The 21,185-nt window shown below is 53.7% G+C and overlaps 1 protein-coding gene across 5 annotated transcripts in view; it reads right to left on the bottom strand.

Annotated features, from left to right (window-relative positions):
- Nucleotides 1–21,185, bottom strand: part of Nfatc2 (nuclear factor of activated T cells 2) — a 123,812-nt gene that overhangs the window by 34,610 nt on the left and 68,017 nt on the right. For all 5 annotated transcript variants that reach the window (XM_063248152.1, XM_063248155.1, XM_063248151.1 and 2 more), the window contains exons 6-8: nt 12,086–12,226; nt 1,763–1,818; nt 1,213–1,339 (exon numbers count right to left, since the gene is read on the bottom strand). In XM_063248152.1, coding sequence (XP_063104222.1) covers nt 1,213–1,339; nt 1,763–1,818; nt 12,086–12,226 — 324 coding nt within the window. The remainder of the gene's footprint in view (nt 1–1,212; nt 1,340–1,762; nt 1,819–12,085; nt 12,227–21,185) is intronic.

Raw genomic sequence — 21,185 nt, 5'->3', positions numbered from 1 at the left:
GGAGCTGGGCCCCCGGGCATCTTCACTAAAGCAGTCAGCAGGCCCTGGCCCTGCAGGGGCCTGAGGTAAGATCCTGCTTGAGCTCTACTCGGCTGGGCTTAGGGAGACCTTGTTACTCCAGAAGAGAGGACAGCATGCCACGAAACAGAATTAAAAACCTCCGTGTCCAAAGGGATTGCTGAGCGGCAGTCGAGCTGCCCAGCTGCCCAGCTCTCTCTCACTGTTGGGTCCTATGAAGCCTGGGTGATCTGACCTCTGCTCCCGACACTTTGTTGCATTAGTCCTGGGACAGAGGCCTCCTCACAGGGATCGGCACAACCCTGCTGAGCAGTCCACCAAAGCCACGCCCTCTGAGGCCAGGCAGCCCCGGGTTAATGCTTCTGGCTCTAATTCTCTAAATGACACTGTCAGAGGATGACACTGTCAGAGGATGGGACTGATGGCCTGGGTGGTACAGGTCTAGGATCACTGGTTTCTCATCTTAGAAAGTGGGGAGCAGGCCTCTCTCAGCCTGGGTAGAGGAGCCTATGTCCCAAGGCACAGCTCAAACTATTTTTTTAATTTAAGATCACACTTCTCTGGCCTTTCTTGTCCACGCATCCTCCAAACCCATCTACTAGTGCAGGCCCCGGGGTTAGACAGCGCCACATGGGCTGGGAGACTTTCCCTGTTTTATCTACCCAGGGCTGGGTACATAAGCCACGAACAGTGGCTGCCACCCAGGTGTTTTCTGGATGGGGATGGATGAGTGAAAACTGGCAATCATCACCCTTATTGGGTGATGCAGAACTTTCTGAGAAAGAGGCCTCCTGGCCTGCTAGCCATGCGGTAACTCACTGGGTGACCTCAGTGGGAGACCAACTAAGGATTCTGCAGGGTCTTTTGGCACATTCGCCTTCGACCCCTAACATGACCAAATCTAAGACAAAGGCAGAAGTCATATGCTGAGCAATCTGCTGATGTCCCTGTCTTCTTGTTCCAGAAACAGTAATGACAATATTACCAATATTACCATGCACTGAGCTAAGTATTTTATATACATTTCATGTCCACAACTCTTAGAAGGAAAGTGCTACCCGAAAGAACGCTGAAGCTCAGAGAGGCTGAGCTGCCTGCTCCAGGGAGCCCAGCTGAGAGCAGAACTTGGGCGTCCTGCGCACCACACCTGTGCCACCTCTCCACCCCGAGGGGGCATCGGCAAGGACTCCTTACCTGGTAGGTAGGTAAAGTGCTGGGGCTGACTTCGTTTCCTTTTTCCATTGATGACATAAAAATTCACCTTCACAGAGGTGCGGATGTGCTTGTTCCGATACTCAGGGATCTCAACAAAAAGCATGTTCTGGAAGGAAGGGGCTGTCATGAACTTCACTGCAGCAAACGTCAGTCCTACCTGACCCTCAGCACAGCCGGCCAGCCCAGCTAACGGCGGGGAGGCCTGGCATGTTCCCCGCATTCACAGGCAAAACTTGATTAAAGGGAAGTCTAACGTCTCAGCTGCAGCAAGCAAAGATGTTCTGTGAAAGTTTTAAAATGGCACAGTTTGCAAAGCAGGAGGCCTGGGACTCCATACATGTGTAACTCACTTATCAAATCAGTGTGCAGTTAGTAAGCACTGCTCCTAGGTACTGCTGGGTCCAGAACAGTGGGTGGGAGGAAAAGATGGGGGGAAGGAGGCAAAGATGGAGGGAGAGGATGCGGGGTGCAGAGGAAGGAACACCGCAGGGGCTCGCAAGCACGCCGCTGTCAGCTCTCCCCGGCTTACAGGCTGGCTCTTGTCTTTATCCACCGTGGCTTCCGTCTCCCAGATTTGCTGCCCATCTGGAAAGCAAACAGGGACAAACTTTGAAGGAGCTATTAGAAACCAAGGTGTAAGCCGAAACTCACCGGGCACGCTTATCTTGTTTACATGTGTGTATACAGTTTTCTATGTATTTTTATTTATGTTGACATATATGAATACTATTTGTTCCAAAATGAAGGGATGTTGCCAGCAGTAAAAGAAGGGATGTTAAAATAGAAAAGAAAAAATAAAAGAGAAATCACTCCAAAGCCACCATCATCATCTTTTCCCCTCTGTATCTGAATATCTAATTCTTGGTTTTTCCCAAAAAAAAAAAAAAATCATTGTTATATGTTAAGCTTGATTGTGTGCTTGTTTAGCCAAAGGCTGTTTCCAAAAGGCTCTGCGTATGCCAAGACTATCCCCAGGGCCTCATTAAGGGTCCCTGACTATCCCAGACGAGCCTTCCCATCTGTCTGGGAACACAGGTGGTTTGGATATTCTGTCCTCATCAGGGGAAAGCCAGGCCCATGCCCTGTCCAGGGCCGTGAGTCACCAGGGAGCTCAGAGGCACAGAAGCCCACCCTCCACCTTTCCGGCAGTGGCCGGCCTGGGTCTCTTCTGAGTCATCACAACAGCCGATGAGAAGGTTTCGCTCAACGGCCGGTCCTCCTTCCCAGGAGCAGACCGCTGTTTCTCCAGTTTGGGGCCAGAAAATCAGGCCAAACAAAACTCTGCATTCGCAAACTGTCGATTTCTCTTGCTGACCACCTACATGGGCTACTGGGCAGTTTTCGGCTGAAACAAACCATTTCCACAAGCGTTTCCAGGGTATTTTGTTGAACGCTGATTCTGAAGGATGTTAAGTGGTTTTATGAGAAGGGGGAAAGTTCTACAAGCTTGTAAGTGTCTGGAAAATGCCAAGTCGAAGTCCTATAGGCTTTGTGACCGTGGGGCTACTCAGGAGCATCAATGTGCCCGCCTGCCAAGGGACCCATTTCACAGGTGAGATGCCCCAGGCACAGAGGAGCGAGCGCACGGGCCAGGTCATGCGGCATGCAGGCGGGAAAACCAGATTGGAGCCTGGGCAGCCTGGCTTCAGAGCCAGTGTCCCCCATCCCACGGCATGCCCCAGTGGCTCCTCTGCCTGCCAAGTCCGCCTGTTCTGGGCTCCAGTCCAAGCAAACGAGTCCTGCAGACAGCACTTCCTGGGGACATCCCTGTGTAAGACAGGGCCGGCCACCCCTGTGGCCACCCAGAAGGCTGCAGGTTCGGGTGGGAAGAGAAGGCCGAGGGGCGGAGGAGGAAACACCTGTGCTCCAGCTTGCTCTGCAGGACCCCGACAGGGTGGCAGTGGTAGGAACCCTCGCCTTGAGTCGTCTCAGCAACGTCCTGCTCCTTCTCCCTCTGTGTCCCACAGCACTTCAGCATTTCATTTTACTTATTTTTGTATTCCGAGGCAGGGTCTCGCTTTGTAGTGACAACTGGCCTTGAGCTCACTACACAGCTCAGGTTGGCCTTAAACTCAAGGTGATCCTCCTGTTTCAGCCTCCCGAGTGCTGAGATGACAGACAGGTGCCACCAGCTACCTGGCCATTTTATTCCTGTGGACTGTGGAACAGAGCACTCAGTTTTAAAGTCCCGATTGCCCTCAACTAGTTGTGTGACCCTAAATAAGTCACTAGAACCGTCTCTGCCTTTTACGAGTGGCCTTCCCACAGCCACCGTGAGGGCAAACTAAGACAGGAGGCACATGCACGGCATGGATGCCTGCCAGATCCTGGCGAGGGCTGTCCTTACGGCTAGCAGCGGCGTGTGACTTAAACACTGTCTTCCGCGTCACCCTTCGGCACATACTCCAGCACGTCAATGTTGAAAGAATAAGCCCTTTTTAATCAGAAGCCAATAAATATTCTTTGATTGCAATTACCAATCATTCTGCCTGAAGGTCTGGGCTGGAGAGATTTTACACAGGAACAGCATCCATTGTGAGATGGTGCTTGGTTTTCCTTTGCTTTCAAAAATGGATCTTTTCACCATTATGTTTTTTGTTTTGTTTTGTTTTGTTTTTTTGGTACTGGGGATTAAACTCCCAACCTCGCTGGGATTGATCTCACAACTTCACGCTTGAAGGCAGGCACTCACACCACTGAGCTAAATCCTCAGCCCACCATTATGTTTTTTATGAGCAGAGAAAATGTTCTCACACGCCTTTGCAGGAATGAGAAAGGGCACCAGACCACCAGGTGCTAGAGCTCTGCCTTCTTTCCTATCACCTTTAGGGGCCAGCAGCTCCCAGGGCAGCCCGGGCCCCGGCCTGGCCTATGTAGGCTCCCGCAGGCCCTGAGCATTTCCGAGCACACGCGTCCTCCACAGGAAGTGAAAGTGGACCTCAGCTGTCCTCCTCGCTCAACGGCGCACAGCATGGGAAGCACTCTCAAGCGGTCTCTAAGGGAAGTGTGCGGCCTGCAGAATGTCTCAAGGCCACTTTCCCGGCCTCCTCTCTTCTCCCTGCACACCCGGGCCCGCTGGTACTCTCAGGCTGGGGGTCTGTCACTGGGGAGTCACACAAGGCCATCCGATGATGGCCATCACACAGACACTGGGAGGGTCCCCTCGGCCTGGCACCACTCAGCCCATGGCCAAGTGCTGCTGTCCCTTGCCCTGCCTGTGTGTCTTCAGAGAAGCAGCTAAACCTCACGCACCTCGGTTTCTGCACCAGGGATGCAACAAAGGTTAATATGAACCTGAAAGCAGCGAGTGTGTGTAAAATGTCTAACCAAAGGCCAGGCCACGGGTAGGGCTGCCTCTGGCAGGTCCCTCTTCCTGACCCTGCAGGCCACCCCAGCCTGAGCGCCTGGGTGATTACAGCCCTCACGACAGGGAAGGACATGGCCAGGGGAAGCATCTGTGGACAGGGCGCTGGATGAATTACAGATGCACATGAGGAACCTACACAGTCACAGTCCTTCGGCCCCCAGGGTACACTTGGTGCCAGGCATTGTGACAGGCTGGGGTCTGGGGAGCCCTGAATGCACGACACAGCACCGAGGAGCAAGGCTGTGTCTACTGCTCGGGCTGAGATGAAGTGCAGGGCTTGTCCTCAGAGCAGATGTCCCGGCAAACTTCCCCTGTCCTAAATTACCAGGGACTGGCAGCCAGGACGAAAAAGGTCCTTCCAAGTCTTAGTCAGAGGGGAGGATAAAGGGGCCAAGAGCTCCGAGACAAGGGGCCTGGATGGGAGGAGACCGAGCGAGAGTCTGCAAGACAAAACTGGGTGGGTGGCGGGGCACCAGCTCAGTCCACACCTCGGCCTGTGCTAGCTTCACTGCGGGCACTGCCAGTGCCAGAGGCAACCCTGGCTGGGATGCAGGGAGAAGCAGTGTGACGGATGGACAGAGGACCCTGTGACTCAGCCAGTTGTCTGTCTCGTGCGCTGAGGGGGATGGGACGGAGCACACAGGAAGCAGGAGAGCTGGCTCGGTAAGGCCATGTCTTCTCAGCCTGGGCGAGCCAGGCCGCGTCCGCACTTGTGGGACAAGCCAGCCAGGCAGCCTGCAGGAGGAGGGAGCAGCTGTGTCCGCGTCTGGGCTGTGAGCACGCCAGGGGCCCGAGGACACGGCGCAGAATCAGGGTGTCAGCTCACGTTAGGAAACTGTGCCTGACACTTCCCAGTCTGGGTTCTGCTTCAAAAATCAGCTAAGTCAAGAGACTGAAGTCATTTTAATCGGCTCATGACTGCTAACAGGCAGGAAGCCATGCGCTCCCGAGGAGCACAGGTTTAACAGGCCCAGCAGACCTGGGGCTTCGGGAATGTCCCCTCAGCACGGGACCTCATCCACCTGAAGCAGTAACACTGCCGAATGGACAACAGAGACCCAGAGAGGAAGCCACAGGACTCCTGGAGTGGGCCTCTCTTCTACCTCACTGCTGCCTGACCATCCTTCTCTCTCGGTGTCTGTTTGTGCACCCCTGTGATCACCAGAGCAATCCTAAAAATATGAACCAGCTCACTCCATACCCCTGCTGAAAACCTGCAGGACTGTCCTGGAGGAACACCGTGCTCCTCGCCACGCCTGCAGAGCCCCAGCAGCCGTGCCCACCCCACAGCCTCTGGGTTCACAGCAGCAGCCCAGGATGCTTTTGGTTCCTCCAGTGCCCCAAGTTTGTTCTCAGGCTGTGACTCGGCCAGGGTGGACCCTCTCTCCTCAATGCTTTCTTCGAGGGTTCCTGTGGCTCCTCTTTCCTGGCTGACAGGCTCTGCTCAAGGCCACCTCTTCTGGAAGGTTCCTCCCTGACCTCTCTGCCCCAGGGTTTTCCTCACTGAAAGGACAGGCCATCCAGCTAAATCTGAGTTTCAGAAAACAGCGAACACATGCTTACTCTAAGTATGTCTCAAACCTCTGGGACAGACTTAGACTAAAGCGAGGCACCACTCAGTGAAGTTCAACCTACACGGGACCACCTCTTCTCTGAGAGACTGCAGGCCCATCATTCTCTGTCTGTCTGTCTGTCGCTGTCGCTGTCCTGTGACCTGGGATCACCACCTTAGCAGTATTTCCCTCACCCAAAGCGCCCTGCTTATCAGTGCATGTGGCTCTCAATCACACGCCTGGGCCAAGCCACGCGGGGCAGGGAAGGACACAGTACAGGCCCGGGGACGTGTACAGACGCAGTGGGGGCTGAGTGAGCAGAAAGAGGACAAGGGCCCAGCCCAGGGGCACGATGGGCAGTTTGGTGGGCTCCCCCTGGCCCTGAGCCTACCATGATCCCCACACAGCTCAGCCATCACTTTGGGAAGGGGGCAGGGGGGTTGGGGCTCCGCCCTCTGCTGGTGAGCACCTCAAGGAAGCCTGTCAACCACACTGTGACTCAGCTGCCCCATCTGTACCTGGGCGAGGGGAGGGAGACCCTGATGTCGGCAGTGCGCAGGCTCTGGGGCACAATGGGGAGTGAGTCCCCTGGCTGAGGACGCTTCATCCAGGTCCAGCAAAGTCCACCAAGTGGCTGAGGGCGCACGGTAGGCAGTGGATGCTTTCAGAGCATCTGCATCTTCAGCTCCTTTGTCTTCTCCACGTGCTAAAACACCACTGACCCCATTTTAGAGACAAGGAAACTGAGTTTCAAGGTGCACAGTCTGAGGCTGACCCAGGGGTCAGGCCACGCTTGCTGGATGGTCCAAAATCCAGCCTGCTGACTGTGAATCACACAGGTTTCTGTCACCGAGGACCACGTGTGATGGTGGACACACACTCAAACCCAAGTTCATTAGAAAACTCACTTCTCCGTAGCCGCTTTCCCCAAACAAAATGAGCTGCAAGATTCTACCCTGGACAGGCAGAGAGGCCCGCGTTTGGGCCGATGTTTTGTTCTCTGGAGAGGAACCCATTTTCCCATCTGGCGGGGGGAGTGGAGATCAGAGTGACCACCTGGCCTCTGTCTTTGGAGGAAACCTTTGTGTCCCAGGCAGGCTGTACTCGGTGGGCTTGGCAGGGGGCCGATGACACCGTGCTCATGAGTCACTGGGGGCGAAGGTCGTGGTGTCTTAGTCATTCTCCCATCCAGCCCGAGGCCGACATTCCCAGAGGGAACCGGATCAGAGAGACTCCTGGACCAGGTCTTCTGCTCTGGAGTCACCCTAGCGACCCCAAAGCCGGGGAGAAACAAGTTGTGTGTATGCATGGGAGGGGGCCCCCTGAGATGCAGCCAGCCCTCCGGAGATGCTGAGATGCTAATTCATGGAACAATACTTACTTTGCAAAAATTTGCAAAAATATTTTAAGCACACGCATTTCTATTTATTAAACAGTGCTCAAAATACAACCTTTGGGAACCTCCAAGTAATAAAATGACTCATGTCAGGACCCGATGACTCAGTGGGAAAGAGGGAATTCCACCACCCACGCCTCCTTTCTAAAAAATCAATTTGCCCTCCCGACAGGTGATGGGAGCTTCTGCACTCATCCCTCGCCAAGCAAACCATGCAACAAAACAAAACTCTTCAAACAATTTAGGTTTCAAAACCAAGTAAGCCGATGGTCGGCCCGTATCCAGCTTACGCCCCCCTTGGGACACCAGAGTCAGGGAGCTACTTGGCCAGGGCCAGGGCCTGAATTAAGAAGGATTTACCAGCTGAAAAATTCCAAAACCCTGTGTCATGTGGAGGAACCTTCCAAAACATTGGATCCCACCCAGGCGGGCGAGTCGCTCAAAGCCATGGCAACCCGGTCCCGCTGCCACATCACTTTTATTTTTGTGTCCTTAGATTTTTTCCTGTTTTGCAATGTTTTGCTGGGACCCCCGACTCCGCCAGAGGCCCAGTGGCCGGTGGCCAGGGCTCCCAGCTGAAGTTGAGAACAGCACAGTCTGCCTAGTGTGAACTCTGCCTGGAAAGTTATGCATATTTTGCATTGCAGAGAACATAAACGGCTTTTCAGCAATTACTGAGAATGATACATAGGAAAGCTCCCGAAGGTTCTCTTGGCTTCTCATTGACACCACTATGGCAATATGGAAAATGCTGTCCTGGGACCCCAGCCCTGTTGCCCGCTGTGCCCTGAGGGAGGGTCCCTGGTTTGACCTGCCTGAGCCTCAGTTCCCTCATCTATCAAATGGGGATGAGGCCACCTGCCTGTGGCGGCCAGAGTGACAACGAAAGGGCACATCACCACTGCTCAGCACGATGCATTAGCACCTGATACGCCCTGGGGCCGCTCTAGCTGGAAACACAGAGCCTGCTCTCAAGGCAGAGTTGTGTGCGGGAGCCCAGCCGGCAAACGAGGGAAAGCCACTGTGCTGCTGTTAATGCCACCAAGAAAGCTCGGAGCAGGGCAACAGACAGGAGGCAACAGGGCTGTGGGGAGATGGACAACCTGAGAACAGTGGTCAAGGCGGCCCCGGCAGAGAGTGACCTCGAGCAGAGCTCTGCGGGCACCGGAAGGAGGCCTGCTTATAGAAAAGGGTGGGAAAATGCTCTGAGCAAACCACAATAGCAAAGGTCCTGAGGCAGAAAGGAGAGTGGGGTTGAGGACGCAGGATGCACAGGCATCACTGGAGAGGCACAGGAGACGCTAAAGCACCAGGGCTGCAGTGGGAGGTGAGGACCGAGCCTCAGCAGTTCACTGAAGTCATGAAAAATAGCTAAAAATGGAATAAAAACGATATAAAAATCGTTATTATTACTGCTGCTATAAATAAGGTCCCATTTTCCAAAACACCAGCTTTTCTAACTTAAGCAACACCACACCGCCCCTCTGTCCTGTTTTTCCACCTTCTCCAATTTGTCATCTTGCTGGAGTGGAAAGTGCCGATCCCGTTTTAGCCGACGGCTATAAAAAGCACACGGTGCTGATGACCAGACCCAGGCTAAGATTAGCTCGGAGGCTGTCACCTTTCTCTTAATGAGAGCAGCAGCTGGGATTCCCATTCCTTGGAAAACTCCAGCTGTTCCTCCCGCCCGCGGGGCCCACAAGCCAAGGTGTCCATGGAGATGGGTACTGCGATGAGTTTTGGAAAAAAGAAGTTGAGAAACAGGGATTCCCCCTGCAGGAGGCGGCCGGGCGGGGGCTGGAGCTCCCGGGGTCAAAAAGGCAGCTCAGAGCCCTGCGAGTCTAAGGTGGCCGCTCTCCGTGAGGGCTGTGGGCACCAGGCACCCACCCACGGAGCCCCCCGCAGCTGTGGGGACCCCAGTGTCTCGGATGCTCCCGGTCTCTGCCATCCACTCAGGACCAGCTCTCTCGAGGGATCCACAGGCAGCGGGAGGATCCTGCCTGCCCATGACACAGGGCACAGTTCCAAGGAGGGTCACCAGCACCATGACACGGTTCTAGGCAGGGGCTCGGGGAAGCTGGAGGGTGTTCAGCCGCACTAACCCGGCTCCAAACTTTCTCAGAGCAGAGCAGCTTCCCCACCCCCACCCCGCCAGGGGACAGACCCTGGAGCAGGGCTGCTGGACTTAAACGCCATTACCGTTTCCCAGCTGTGTGACATTTGCTAAGTCCTCAACCTCTCTTGGCTTAAGAGTCTCATCGGCAAAACTGGGAGAAAAGTAGCTTATTTTGGAGTACAGTTAGCAGAGTGAGATTAGCTGACATACACAGAGCGCATAGAACAAGGCTTGGCCCGCAGTTTAGTATTATTTCTTTTTATTGTCTTTAGAAGTCTCTTGGCTCCACGAGGTAAACTTACTGGTTTTTGTCTTTCCCCAGCCAAAGTAGAACAATAACATAAAAGCTGACACGAACTGAGCACCATCGATACACCACGCTGTGTGTGTGCAGACCTGGCAGGATGATCTCATGATACAGCCTCAGCTCCCCAGAGCAGGAAATCACCTGCATTTGATAAAAGAGGGGATGCTGGCCCAGAAAGGTGCAGTGACTTACCCAGAGTCACCCAGCTACTAATGCTAAGGGAGAGTTCAACCTGGGCCATCTGACCTCAGGCGTGCCTGTTACCCCTGTGCCTCTCAGTCCCCCATACTTGCCTGGCCTAAAATTGGGGAGCATATGTGGCCCTTAGAAAGTCCCCGGCCAGAGCAAGATTTCACTGAGGGACCATGGAGTTGACACATAACTCGAACTGAGCATGTGGTATGATCCACGGATGCAGCTCCCACAGGCCCAGGACAGGGGCTATGTCCTCTTCCACAGAGAGGAGACCGGGGCCCAGGGAGGCAGAACCAGAGGCCACAGCTGTGTACCATCTGCAGGTGGGGCTTGACTGCCCAGTTTCCCTCTTGGATATAAATGTCTGGTTTCTTAGAACCAAAAGAATGGAAGCTGGAGAGTAAATGCCTGCCATCCTGTCTACATCCATCCTTCACCCATCTATCATCACCCACCCATCACCCATCCATCACCCATCCACCCATTTACCATCCATCCACCCATTATCCATTCATCCACCACCCATCCATTCACTTATTCATTCAACAAATACTTCATTAATGCTCTGAGTAGCTGCAAAGCTGCTGAGAGAACAGAGGCTTTCCCCAAATTTAACTTGGTGCAGCCAGGACCTGCCTCCTTCATCTGGACCCAGTGGCCAGACCCTCCTGCCTTCCAGTGGCAATGCCAAGGCTCATCCAGAAAGGTCCCCAAGCATGTCAGACACAACACTCTCACTTTCAGAAAAGAACCTGCATCCCATCCAGCCTTCTGCATCCAATCACTGCTCTGCGCACATGCAGAGAGCACAGCCTTCTGCCTCCGTGCCCCCAGAGAGACAGCACCCACCTACTGAGCCCTTCCAGTATGTGGCCAAAACACAAGGACACTCACTAGACCTTGCCCAGCAGAGAAATGCAAAGTGTGAATAAATATCAATTACACAAAGATTGTTTTTTAATTTTAAAAAGAAAAAAGACAAGACCTTTTTGGAATAGGATGGAACTGTTCCTGAGACGGCGGAAGGGTTAGCTTGCACATTTGTGGAAGATAATTCAGCAATGTGTACTTAAAACTCTCAAAATGATGATCCAAATTCCATCCCTGAGAGCCAGTCCCAAATACCCACAGAGAGGTCCACCCAGAGACCTGAGCATAAGGAGATGGGCGCGTTCCCACCCATGTGAGCCACAGAGGAACACACAGGACAGTCCCATTGGGTGGCTGGAACCACTGGGGATGCAACCGGATCTAATCACTTCTGTCAGCCTTTATATGAATAAAATTAATAAAAAGCTACCTGATGGGACAGGCATGCGCACACCACTGGTGGTACCAGCAGCCTGACAGCAGGACTACAAATTATGGCCAGTTGGGAACGTGTTAATTAATCTTAGCAGTGTAAGAAAATTAATTACAACACTACTTAAAGTACAAGAAGACAGCGTTCATTGGCTCATAATATACCTGGCACTGGCTCAGTTCCTCCACATACATAACTCATGTAAGCTTCATGATAACTGTAAGCTCAGAATCTCACTGTTATTCTACAGATGGGGAACCGAGGCACAGAAAGGCAATCTGCTTACGATCACAGAACACACAAGAAGCACAGCTAGAATTTGAACCCAGTGAACGCACAGGCTCAGTCACCTTGCTATGCAGCTTCTCGCCTTCATAGCAGAAAAAAGCTTTTTATAAAAGTTTGCTCCTCCATGTAATAAACCACCACAGCACAACCGCGCACTGCAATCCCTGGAGCAAGTGAGCAAAAACAGCGGGGCCAGAAACTCTGCTGGGACAGGCCCTCGGGCGCTGCTGGGCGACAAGGCACCCACACAGGAGGCCGCTGCAGGACCACAAGAGATGGTCTTTCTCGCACGGCTCCAAAGGACCAAGAGCTCAGAAAGCCACTGACCTGTGGTCTTCTCGGTGAACACGACTTTGGACTCGGCCGTGAAGTTCTGTCCCGTGAGGATCATCTGCTGGCCCCCGTAGACCAGGCAGCTGTCAATGTCCTGCCGTTCCACCATGGGCAGCTCGTGGGCGGAGCGCTGGGCTGTGGGCAAGAAGACGAGAGGTCATGAGATGGGGAGACATCTGCTCATGAGGGGCGGTCGATTGTATACTAGCAGTGAGATAAAACATGTGGTGTCACCTGCTGCCACCACAAATGGAGAACCACCACCCCCGACAACTACAGACTCCAAAAATTATGGTTTGAGCTTGCTTCCTTGCTTGTGTTCTTGCTTTCTTTCAAAGAGTATAAAACTAAACAAAATAAAACAGAATAAAGCCAATCAAAACAAAACAGTGAAAGTGATACAGGATTTTAAAACAGAATAATAGGAAATCAGCAATGGCTGCCATGATGCCTCCTGGTGTCTTCAAAATCGCTGCCCACGCCATCAGACGTCATCAAATCACACAAAACAGAAGAGAATAAAACTGATCAAAATAGAACACTGAATAAAACAACAATAAAATGGAACAAGACAAAACAGTGAGAACATATTGGATTTTGAAGACGAGACAAAAGGAAATCCCTGTAGCTGCATATTGTTATTCTCTTAGTAGACACTCAGGCTTCCAGCTCCAGGCCTGCAGAGCCGCATCTAACTACATGCTTTGTTTTGATGAGTCCAGGGACATGACAATTTGACCTCTTCTATGAGGGATGAGCCGGTCGACTTTCCCACTGGGGGCTCCTCTGTAAGGTTCCTCTCTCCTGCTCCATCTGCAGGCCAAGCACAGGCGCATCCTGCTTAGGAGTTCAGTCCTCAAAGACTGAGATGCAAGCGCCCCGGGACTGGCGTGTGATTCCTAACATGGTCTGTAGGACAGCCACGATCTGCCCCCTGGGTAGCTCTAGAACTTCCGGTGATCATGCTGCTGCTGGGACGCTCCCAGAACATTCTCAGTGCCTCTTACACACTCAGGGAGCTCACTCCGAGCAGCTGCACCTTCTCCGGGAAAAGCTCACTGCAGACGTACCTCGGGGAGCTGTTGTCATGCCGTCCTGTGTCTCCCCTCTCCCTACAATGTCACCCAGGAGGGAGGGGCTTTGCCTGCATCCCACTCTAAAATGAGGCCAAAGCCAATATGGGGCCACACTTAGCAAGAGGAGGATGAGACGGATGGATGGACAGACAGACGGATGGGTGCACAGATGGATGGGGGTGACTCACAACATGTCTCTTTATTTATAGCAGTAATGAATGACAGGAGGAGGAGCAGGACTGACTGACGCCAGTCACTCAACCAAAATAACACGCATGAACGCTCACGGCAATGAAATAGCAACATTATTCACACCTGACCAGGGAGAAACTTAAACCTAAGTGAAGTCAAGTCGCCCACCACTGGGCGTCCCAGGGCTGGGCTCAGGCCTGAGCCCTTATGAGCAGGCTTGCCCAGCCCCCGAGTCCAGTCTCAGGCACCCTCCTACCAGCCACTGTCCCCAGGGATGGCAGGTGACAAACACATCCTGGCCTTGGCCCAGGTCCCACCTCCAGCCTCTGCCTCCACAGCCCTGCCCTCCCCGTGAGTCAGCCCCAGCTCTTGGCTTCCCTCCTGGAGCTCAGAGAACCAGGCACAGGGCCAGGCCTTTCCATGCCAGGGGCCTGTGGACCTCCCCATCCGGGAGCTGAGGCAGCAGCCGCTTGAGACGCAAGGCCTAAACTCAACCCTCCCTCTGAGTAGCAAGCATCTCCTTCCCTCTGTGCTGGGGCTGCTGGGCCAGGCTGGAGCGCCTGACGGAGCAGGGATGCAATCGGCGGTATCTCTGGAGTCTGTCCTGCCCCCACCAGCGGCGTCCTGACACTTGGCCTTGGACACACAACACAGCCACTCTGGCTCTCTGTTCCCAGGGCCTGCCTGCCAGCGCTCTTCCGAGGGGCTGCTGGCTGGAGGACGTCTTAAAAGGCCTCTCAGCAGAAGCTGCTAATTTCTCCCACATGGGCTGGGTTATTAATCCTTTCTTTCAATATTGGAGTTTTGTGATGACTGCCTAATTGAGCTGCCACAAATGGAGATTTATAGCAGTGAGAACAGCAGTCCCGGGGCCTGGCTTTTAAGAATTGCCTTTGATGGAGTTGGGGGCCGTAGGGGCTTTTGAAGCTGGGGGTGGGAATGGGTAAGGAGGTGGCAAGAGCCACCCCTCCCATTTTACAGGTGGAAAACCTGAGTCATCACTACTGGGTAAGCCAGCCAAGGGCCTGTAGCCAGCCCAGCCGGACTGGACGGGCCGAGAGCTTGGCGCTGGGTGGGAGCTTAGCCTGGAGCGGGCTGGTGAATCACTGTGCATTGTGTGAACACAACTCCTCTGTTCCCCAAAGCAACCTCTCTGCTTCTCTGCAAAGCCTCATAGTCCTAAGCAACGGGCTGATGACCCGCAGCCAGTGCTGCATTTCCGACCTCCTTATCTGCAGGGAAACATTTTTAAGTGAAAATTTAAGGCGCAAACAAAAGTCCAGGACAGCTTCCAACAAGCTTATCTCATCCTGAAGCTCAAAGCACCGCCAGAGGCAGCCCGACTGAGTTGGAAATGCAGAATCTCAGGCCTTCCCAGCCCTCCTGCCCCCAGGTCTGCAATCTGACACAAACCCAGGAGCAGCCCTGCCCAGCTCCCGCTGCACACAGGACCAGCCCAGGAGTAAAAAGCTACTGGCACCAAGGCCCTGTGCCTACAGCAATCTGGACACCCACTCCACTGGTCATTCTTTATGGTAAAGCCACTCTGTGCACCAGCACTGGATGCCACTGGCACCCAGCCCTCAGCTGTGACAACCAAAAATGTCCACAAAAGATGTCCCCTAGAAAGGAAAGGCACAAAATTGCCCCTATTTGACAGCAACTGTTTAGAGACTTTGACTTAAACCGTCTGAGGATAGGACCCCAGTGTGACTTCAGGGACCACAACCAGTCTGGAACCTTCTGGTGGCACTGCTGCTGGGCTGCACAGTGCAGAGCATTGGGAGCAGCTGCAGGGTTACATACAGAGTCATAAAAGCCATGGCTCTGAGCCCTGCATCTGTCACCTCCCTGGTGCGTGACCTTGGGAAATCCCTGAGTCCCAATGTCTCCTCTGTCAAATCATAACAGTCCCTGCTCTTACAGGTCTGCGTCACACAGTACCAGAAATCACACACATAAAGTGCACAAGGGCAGGACTCAGCTGGTGAAACAGCTAATGTCAACTCAGATGCCCAGGGATGGAAGGTACACAAAGGTGGACACCCACACGGAGTACTTCCAACTACGAAGAGAAACAATGTGCTAGGACTCTGAAAACATCCTACCGAATGGAAGGAGTCAGTCACACAAACACTGTGCCATCCCATTTGTGTAACGCATCCAAAAGGCAGATGCGTACAGTGGGTGAGTAGTTTACCAGGGGCTGGGACAGAGGGGAACCGGGAGGGACAGAAAAGAGGTATAGGGTTGTTTTTCATGGTGCTGGAAAAGTCCTAGAACTAGCTAAAGCTGGCACTTGTACAATACTACGAATGTGATTAACACCACTGACTTACACATTTTTAAGACAGTAAACTCTAGTTACGTAAGTTCAGTGTCTGTATATTAGGGTACAACGAAAGGACCTGCTACAGGCAAAGACACTTCACCTGCGCCCAGGGCTCACTAAGCACTCAAGAAACTGCAGTGTGCACCTCAGTCAACCACCTGGCACCCGGAGTCACTCCAGCAAGGTTAGTGATACCCGGGACTGGAGCATCCGGAGCATTAGCTATGTCACCAAGCCTGGGTGGCCAAGTCCACACGCTGACACAGACTACCTGTGGGGCCACTGCGGTCCTGATGGCCCCTGAGCCATCACCTAGGTTTCTTGGTGTTATGGCCCCTGACTGCCAGACTTCCCCAGTGGGTGGCTCTGCAGCCACCTGCAGCAGTCGCCTGCCTACGTGGGGCAGGTGCTTAATGCAGCCCAAGCCACACACGCACACACCCCCAGCACCCCATTACACACACACCCACTGTTTCCCGAGCTGCTCAGGCTGGATATTTGTACTTTGCCAAAATCTCCAGGTACTTGTTACAGTCACTTATTTAAGAGCCCAGTTCCGCTCATCAAAAGCCACCTGAGGATGGGGGAACTCCTCCCGGGGATGCCCCGGTCCTCAGAGGGCCCAGGGCAGAGGGATCCAATTAGCCTCTGAAAGAGGAACTGGGGAGAGGGGGAAACAGCAACCAAGACCTGGGGACCTGTTTCTGTCTGATGCAACTTCCACTACCCACGGCTGCTGCCCACTGGAGCCCAGGGCCCGAGGGAGGGCTCAGTCCCTAGCTTCCCCGATACGCGTCCTGCTTCCTTAGGGAGTGCAGCCAAGGCCCCCGCCCACAGATTTCTAACCAAAGCCATGCCCAGCCCGGCCTGGGTGAGATAACCCCGACCCCTGTATCCACTTCAAGGTGGCCCTGACAAACTGACTTCCCCAGCCCCGCTGCTGCTCTGGCTCCCGCACGCTGTAAAGCGGCTGCAGGCTTTCGTGTTTTATAAGCTCTGAACTCCTAGGTGCTGTGGGTTACACCCGCCTGTGTTTCCTCTCAGCGTTGTGGACGGAGCAGATACTACAGCTCAGCTCCACCAGGGAGACGCACGGCCAGGCCTGCAGTTCACCCCGTCACAGGTCTGGGGGCCAGGATCACTGGGGAGAGGCTGGCTGGGAAAAGTCCTTTCTGCAGAAGGGCTGGTTCTTTCAGCACCATAGAAAACACCCAGATTCCCTGCAGGTGGTGAACATTTTGTTTATGTTATAAAACACACGTCATAAGGCAGGGCAGCATGGCAGGCAAACGTAAGGGTGCTGCGGTGGCTGCCCAAGTGCGGAGTATCCAGCTTGGTGACACCCTAGTGCTGGGAATTTGGATGAGTTCTGTCACCTCTCTGCGCCTGCTTTCTCACCTAGAAAATGGAAATGATCACAGCACCAGCTTCGTAGGGCAGCTCCAGATTAACCAAGCAGATGCACAGGGGGTGCGTGGCACCTCATCCGGGCTCTGTGAGAGCTAATTTTTTTTTTTTTTTTTTTTTTTTTGGCTACACTTCAAGAGACCACAGGCAAGAAGGACCTCCATTCTGGAGTCATGGACATGAGCTTGCCAAAGGAGAAGCCACCGTGTGAGAACTCACAGCTCACAGCTTCACGAGGTGGGCAGGTGGAACCGGAACCCACCACCCTGAGCGACCCCTGGAGCAGAACACTGTGGGAAAGCCAGCGGCCCGAGCAGGCTTGAGGGCATCCCCACCCTCCCCGCAGTCATCACCTGGCCCACGCACCAGCCCGCCCCGGACGCTGCCCACCTGCTGCCTCCCTCGAGCCCTCTTGGTCTCTGCATCAGGCCCCTGCCCTTGACTGGGAGCCCACTTGGCCCCCAGAGGAGCCCAGAGCAGACAGGCCTCAGCCTCCACGCTGGCCACTGCTGGTCAGCCCGGGGGCGTGCAGGAACAGAGGGACTCTATCTCCCTGAGAGAGGCTGGCCCCACTCCCCACCTGTGTGACGAGCTGTCCTTACAGCAGCAGGGGGGAGCTGGCATGGGGGACCAGCTTCTAGCTCACAGCAGCACCCACTGTCCTGACAAGGACTCTCAGCTCAGCCCATGTAGGCTGCACCAGGGACAGGACAGGGGACACCCTTCTCTCCGCTCTGTCCTCCCTGAGGCCTTTCCGAGTCTCACCCTGCTAGCAGAGATACTTCCGGCGCTGGCCCAGTCCCTGGCACGTGTCAGAGCCAGGCAGGGGTCTCTCAATGATTGCTTCTGTGGGAGCACACAGAAGGGGCCTCCTGGGTGGGCCTTCAGAGAGGGAACAGGAAAGGAAAGGACGCTGCGTGCCTGCCGCAGGTGTTACTCAGCACGGGGGAACCTGGCCTTCCCTGCTCTGGCCTGACTGGTTTAGTGCGGGAGCCTGGTCAACCACAGCAAAGCCACCCCAGCCTGCTCCCTGCAGGCTCTGCCCTGCCATGCACTCCATACCCACCGGTCCCTGATGACCCCCTCAGCCCCTCCCAGGGGTGCAGCTTGCTATCTGCTTAGCCACTCAGTGTCACTAAATTTCCACACTTGCCTTGCCCTGGTCCCGCCCCCCCCCCCATCACAGGTGGCAACCAGAGGGACGAGAAGTCTGCTCTGCAGAACAAGGAGGCCACAGGCATGAAAATGAGATTGGTCCACAGTGGGCCACCCCAACAGAGGAATGTGGGGTGACCTTGTTGGCGCTGACTGCTTGATACCCACAGACTTCGTATCCCCACACCAGCAGGGAGGGACAATTATTACCCCTATTCCACAGATGAGGAAACTGAGCACAGAGCACTAAGAAACTTCCCCAGGACTAAGTGGCAGAGGCCGAATTTGATCCCAGGTCACGGTTCCAGAGCAAACTCCTAACTGTCCTCCCCATAAGGAGACGCAGTTACTCCTGATGTTTCTGAAATGTGGCTTCTTGAGGTCACTGCTCACAAGTCTCCTTCCAGAGCAGAAAGTGACAAAGGCCCAGCCAGTGTGACCTCTGCCCAAGGCCAAGACTTCCTGCTACAGGACCCGGAGGGAGCTGATGTCTGATTTACAACCAGGGAACACGACCTCGCTGTGTCCCAGCCCAGATTCATGTGCCACTTGTGATGTAGCTCAGTCCTGCAGGCCTGGAACCAGCAAGCACTGGGTTAGTCATGTGACCGGAAGCTACCTGTGTGCTTCTGATTTCCTCCTGTAAAATCGCAAGAGACACCAAATTCCTGGCGCTCCTTAATGACTCGGCAACAAGACAGAAAAAAAGCAGGTGACAGGTCAACTCCTGCATTTTCCTGCACCTGTTCCTGTCCTGTCTCCCTCTTTTCTTCTTTTGTTTGGCCTTTGAGTGTTTATTAGCATCTATTTGTGCTTGGCTAACTGTGCTTTAAAGTAGAAATAATTTCATGCCAGTCCCCTAGGGAGAATCCGAGGTTTCTTATTTCACTTAGAGTTAAATCCAGAGCCCCCAGCTTGGTTTGCGAGCTCACATTTCATCCACTGTCCCCTTTTACTCCACAGTCTTCACGGCGGCCTCTCTGTTCCCAAGCTTATCCCGCCTCAGAGGCTTGGTACTTGCTGTTCCCTCTCCGTAGACAACGCTTCCAAGTGGTGAATGTGCCGTCTCTTTCAGGACTGATCTGCAGATTCCCTCCCCCGGCCACCAAAAATAGTCCCTGCCACTTGGCGAGGACACGCTCCCCTGTTTCAAAATGCTCGCTTTGTTTGTTACTGTACTTCCCCAGCTAGAAGGTGACCTCTGTACGGGCAGGGACATTACTCTGTCCACTGTCTCCAGGGCCTTAGGGTGCACATCACTCCTCGCCTACTTTTAATAGAAAGTCAGGAAGCCCTGAGCGTGGTGTGGCAGTAGCAGCTGACCGAGATCTGCATTTCTGCTTTTTAAAGTGAGTCAGCGTGCCATTCTGGTCTCGGCCATATTGGGGGGTCCCCTACATTAACGCTGCACCATCTCCATCTCCCAGACCGAAGGGAGCGAGGGGATGTAAGGGAAGGCATAGAGGAAGCAAGAAGCTCTTGGTTTCCAAAAAAGGCACAGGAAATGACTGCGTATCCATGCCAGGGAGAGGGGAACCCGGCCCTACCTCACACCGCACACCAACCCAACTGGAGACAGATCGCAGCTCTGAGCACCAGTCCTTCTAGAGGAGTATGTATGAGAAAGTCCTTACTGCATCCCAATACATCAGGCCCAAGAGAGTGACAGGACCAACTCACCCTCACCAAAACACTGATGCTCACAAAACACATCATTTAGGAAATAAATGGGTAAACTGCACATGGGCAAAATTCTCTCTATCTATTATCTATCTATCTGACAAAGGACTCATAGCTAGATGATATTTTAAAACTGATATATAGTAACAAAAGTCTGAATAACCTAATTTCAAAAAATGAGCAGAAGACTTATACACCCTGCCCCAGAGATGCTACATAAACAGGCAACAAGCTCATAAATAGAAGCAGGGCATCGTTAGGCATCAGGAAATGCAAGTTAAAACCACAGTGCGATCCTCCTGCACCCTCACCAGATCAGCTAGAATTAGAAAGACTGACGGTGCCATTTCCCAGTGAGGGTGTGCAGCAGCTAGCTGGGGGCGACTTTCACACCTTCTCACGCAGAGAGTAAAACCTCGGAGAAAACACATCAAGGAAAACACGCACTTTTTACCCTAGGGCCAAACAACTCCACTCCTGGGTCTTCACCCAAGAGAAACGGAAGCCTGTAGCCAGAGAAGGACGGGAACAAAGATGTTCACAGCAGCCTTAGCTATAACACCCCAACCACGGGGATAAACCACATTCTTATACCAATAAATAAACAGCGATTACATTCGCACAATGGAATGTCGCTCACTGGTAACCAGGAATGAACAGCAGTGGCAGTGATGGACCCCAACACAAGGCGCAGAGCAGAGACCGCGGGACCTCCAGGAGCACCACACCCTCTGACTCCACGCTGCAAAGTTCTAGGGTGAGGAGCACCAACTGGGGGGACAGAAATCCGAACAGGGGTCCCCTCTGGGCGATTATGGGAGTTACTGGTGGGATGGACCCCAGGGAACCTGCAGAAGTGAAAGGGAGCTTGAGTTTGCAAATGACAACTGCACACGCCGCTGGCAAAATCACTGAACTGGATGAAGACTTGCGATGGATTTGATATACAGTGTCCGAATTGCACCTCAGTGAAATTCGTATGTGAAAAGCAGGCAGGGTTTGGGGTAAAACTGCACTAGGGGTTTGTGAAATTCGATGCAGGAAGGCAAGTCGCAGCCTTTGGGCAGAGCTACCGCAGGCCGTGGGAGTCTGACGCCTGGTACGGGCGTCCATGGGCGTCGCCGCCCTGTCCCAGCACTGCCTCTTCCCCCCGAGGCAGCGTGGTGATGCTTGTTCTGCTGTCACTTTCTACAGGGTCCTCTAGAGAGGGTTCCTGTGCACCAGCACCTGGTGAGCACAAAGAGGGTCCTGC

This window comes from Cavia porcellus, unplaced genomic scaffold, assembly GCF_034190915.1.
Source record: "Cavia porcellus strain 051 isolate PalLab524CR breed Dunkin Hartley unplaced genomic scaffold, mCavPor4.1 scaffold_5, whole genome shotgun sequence".
NCBI lineage: Eukaryota > Metazoa > Chordata > Mammalia > Rodentia > Caviidae > Cavia > Cavia porcellus.
The sequence above is the reverse complement of the archived record's forward strand: the minus strand, read 5'-3'. Positions and strand labels throughout refer to the sequence as shown.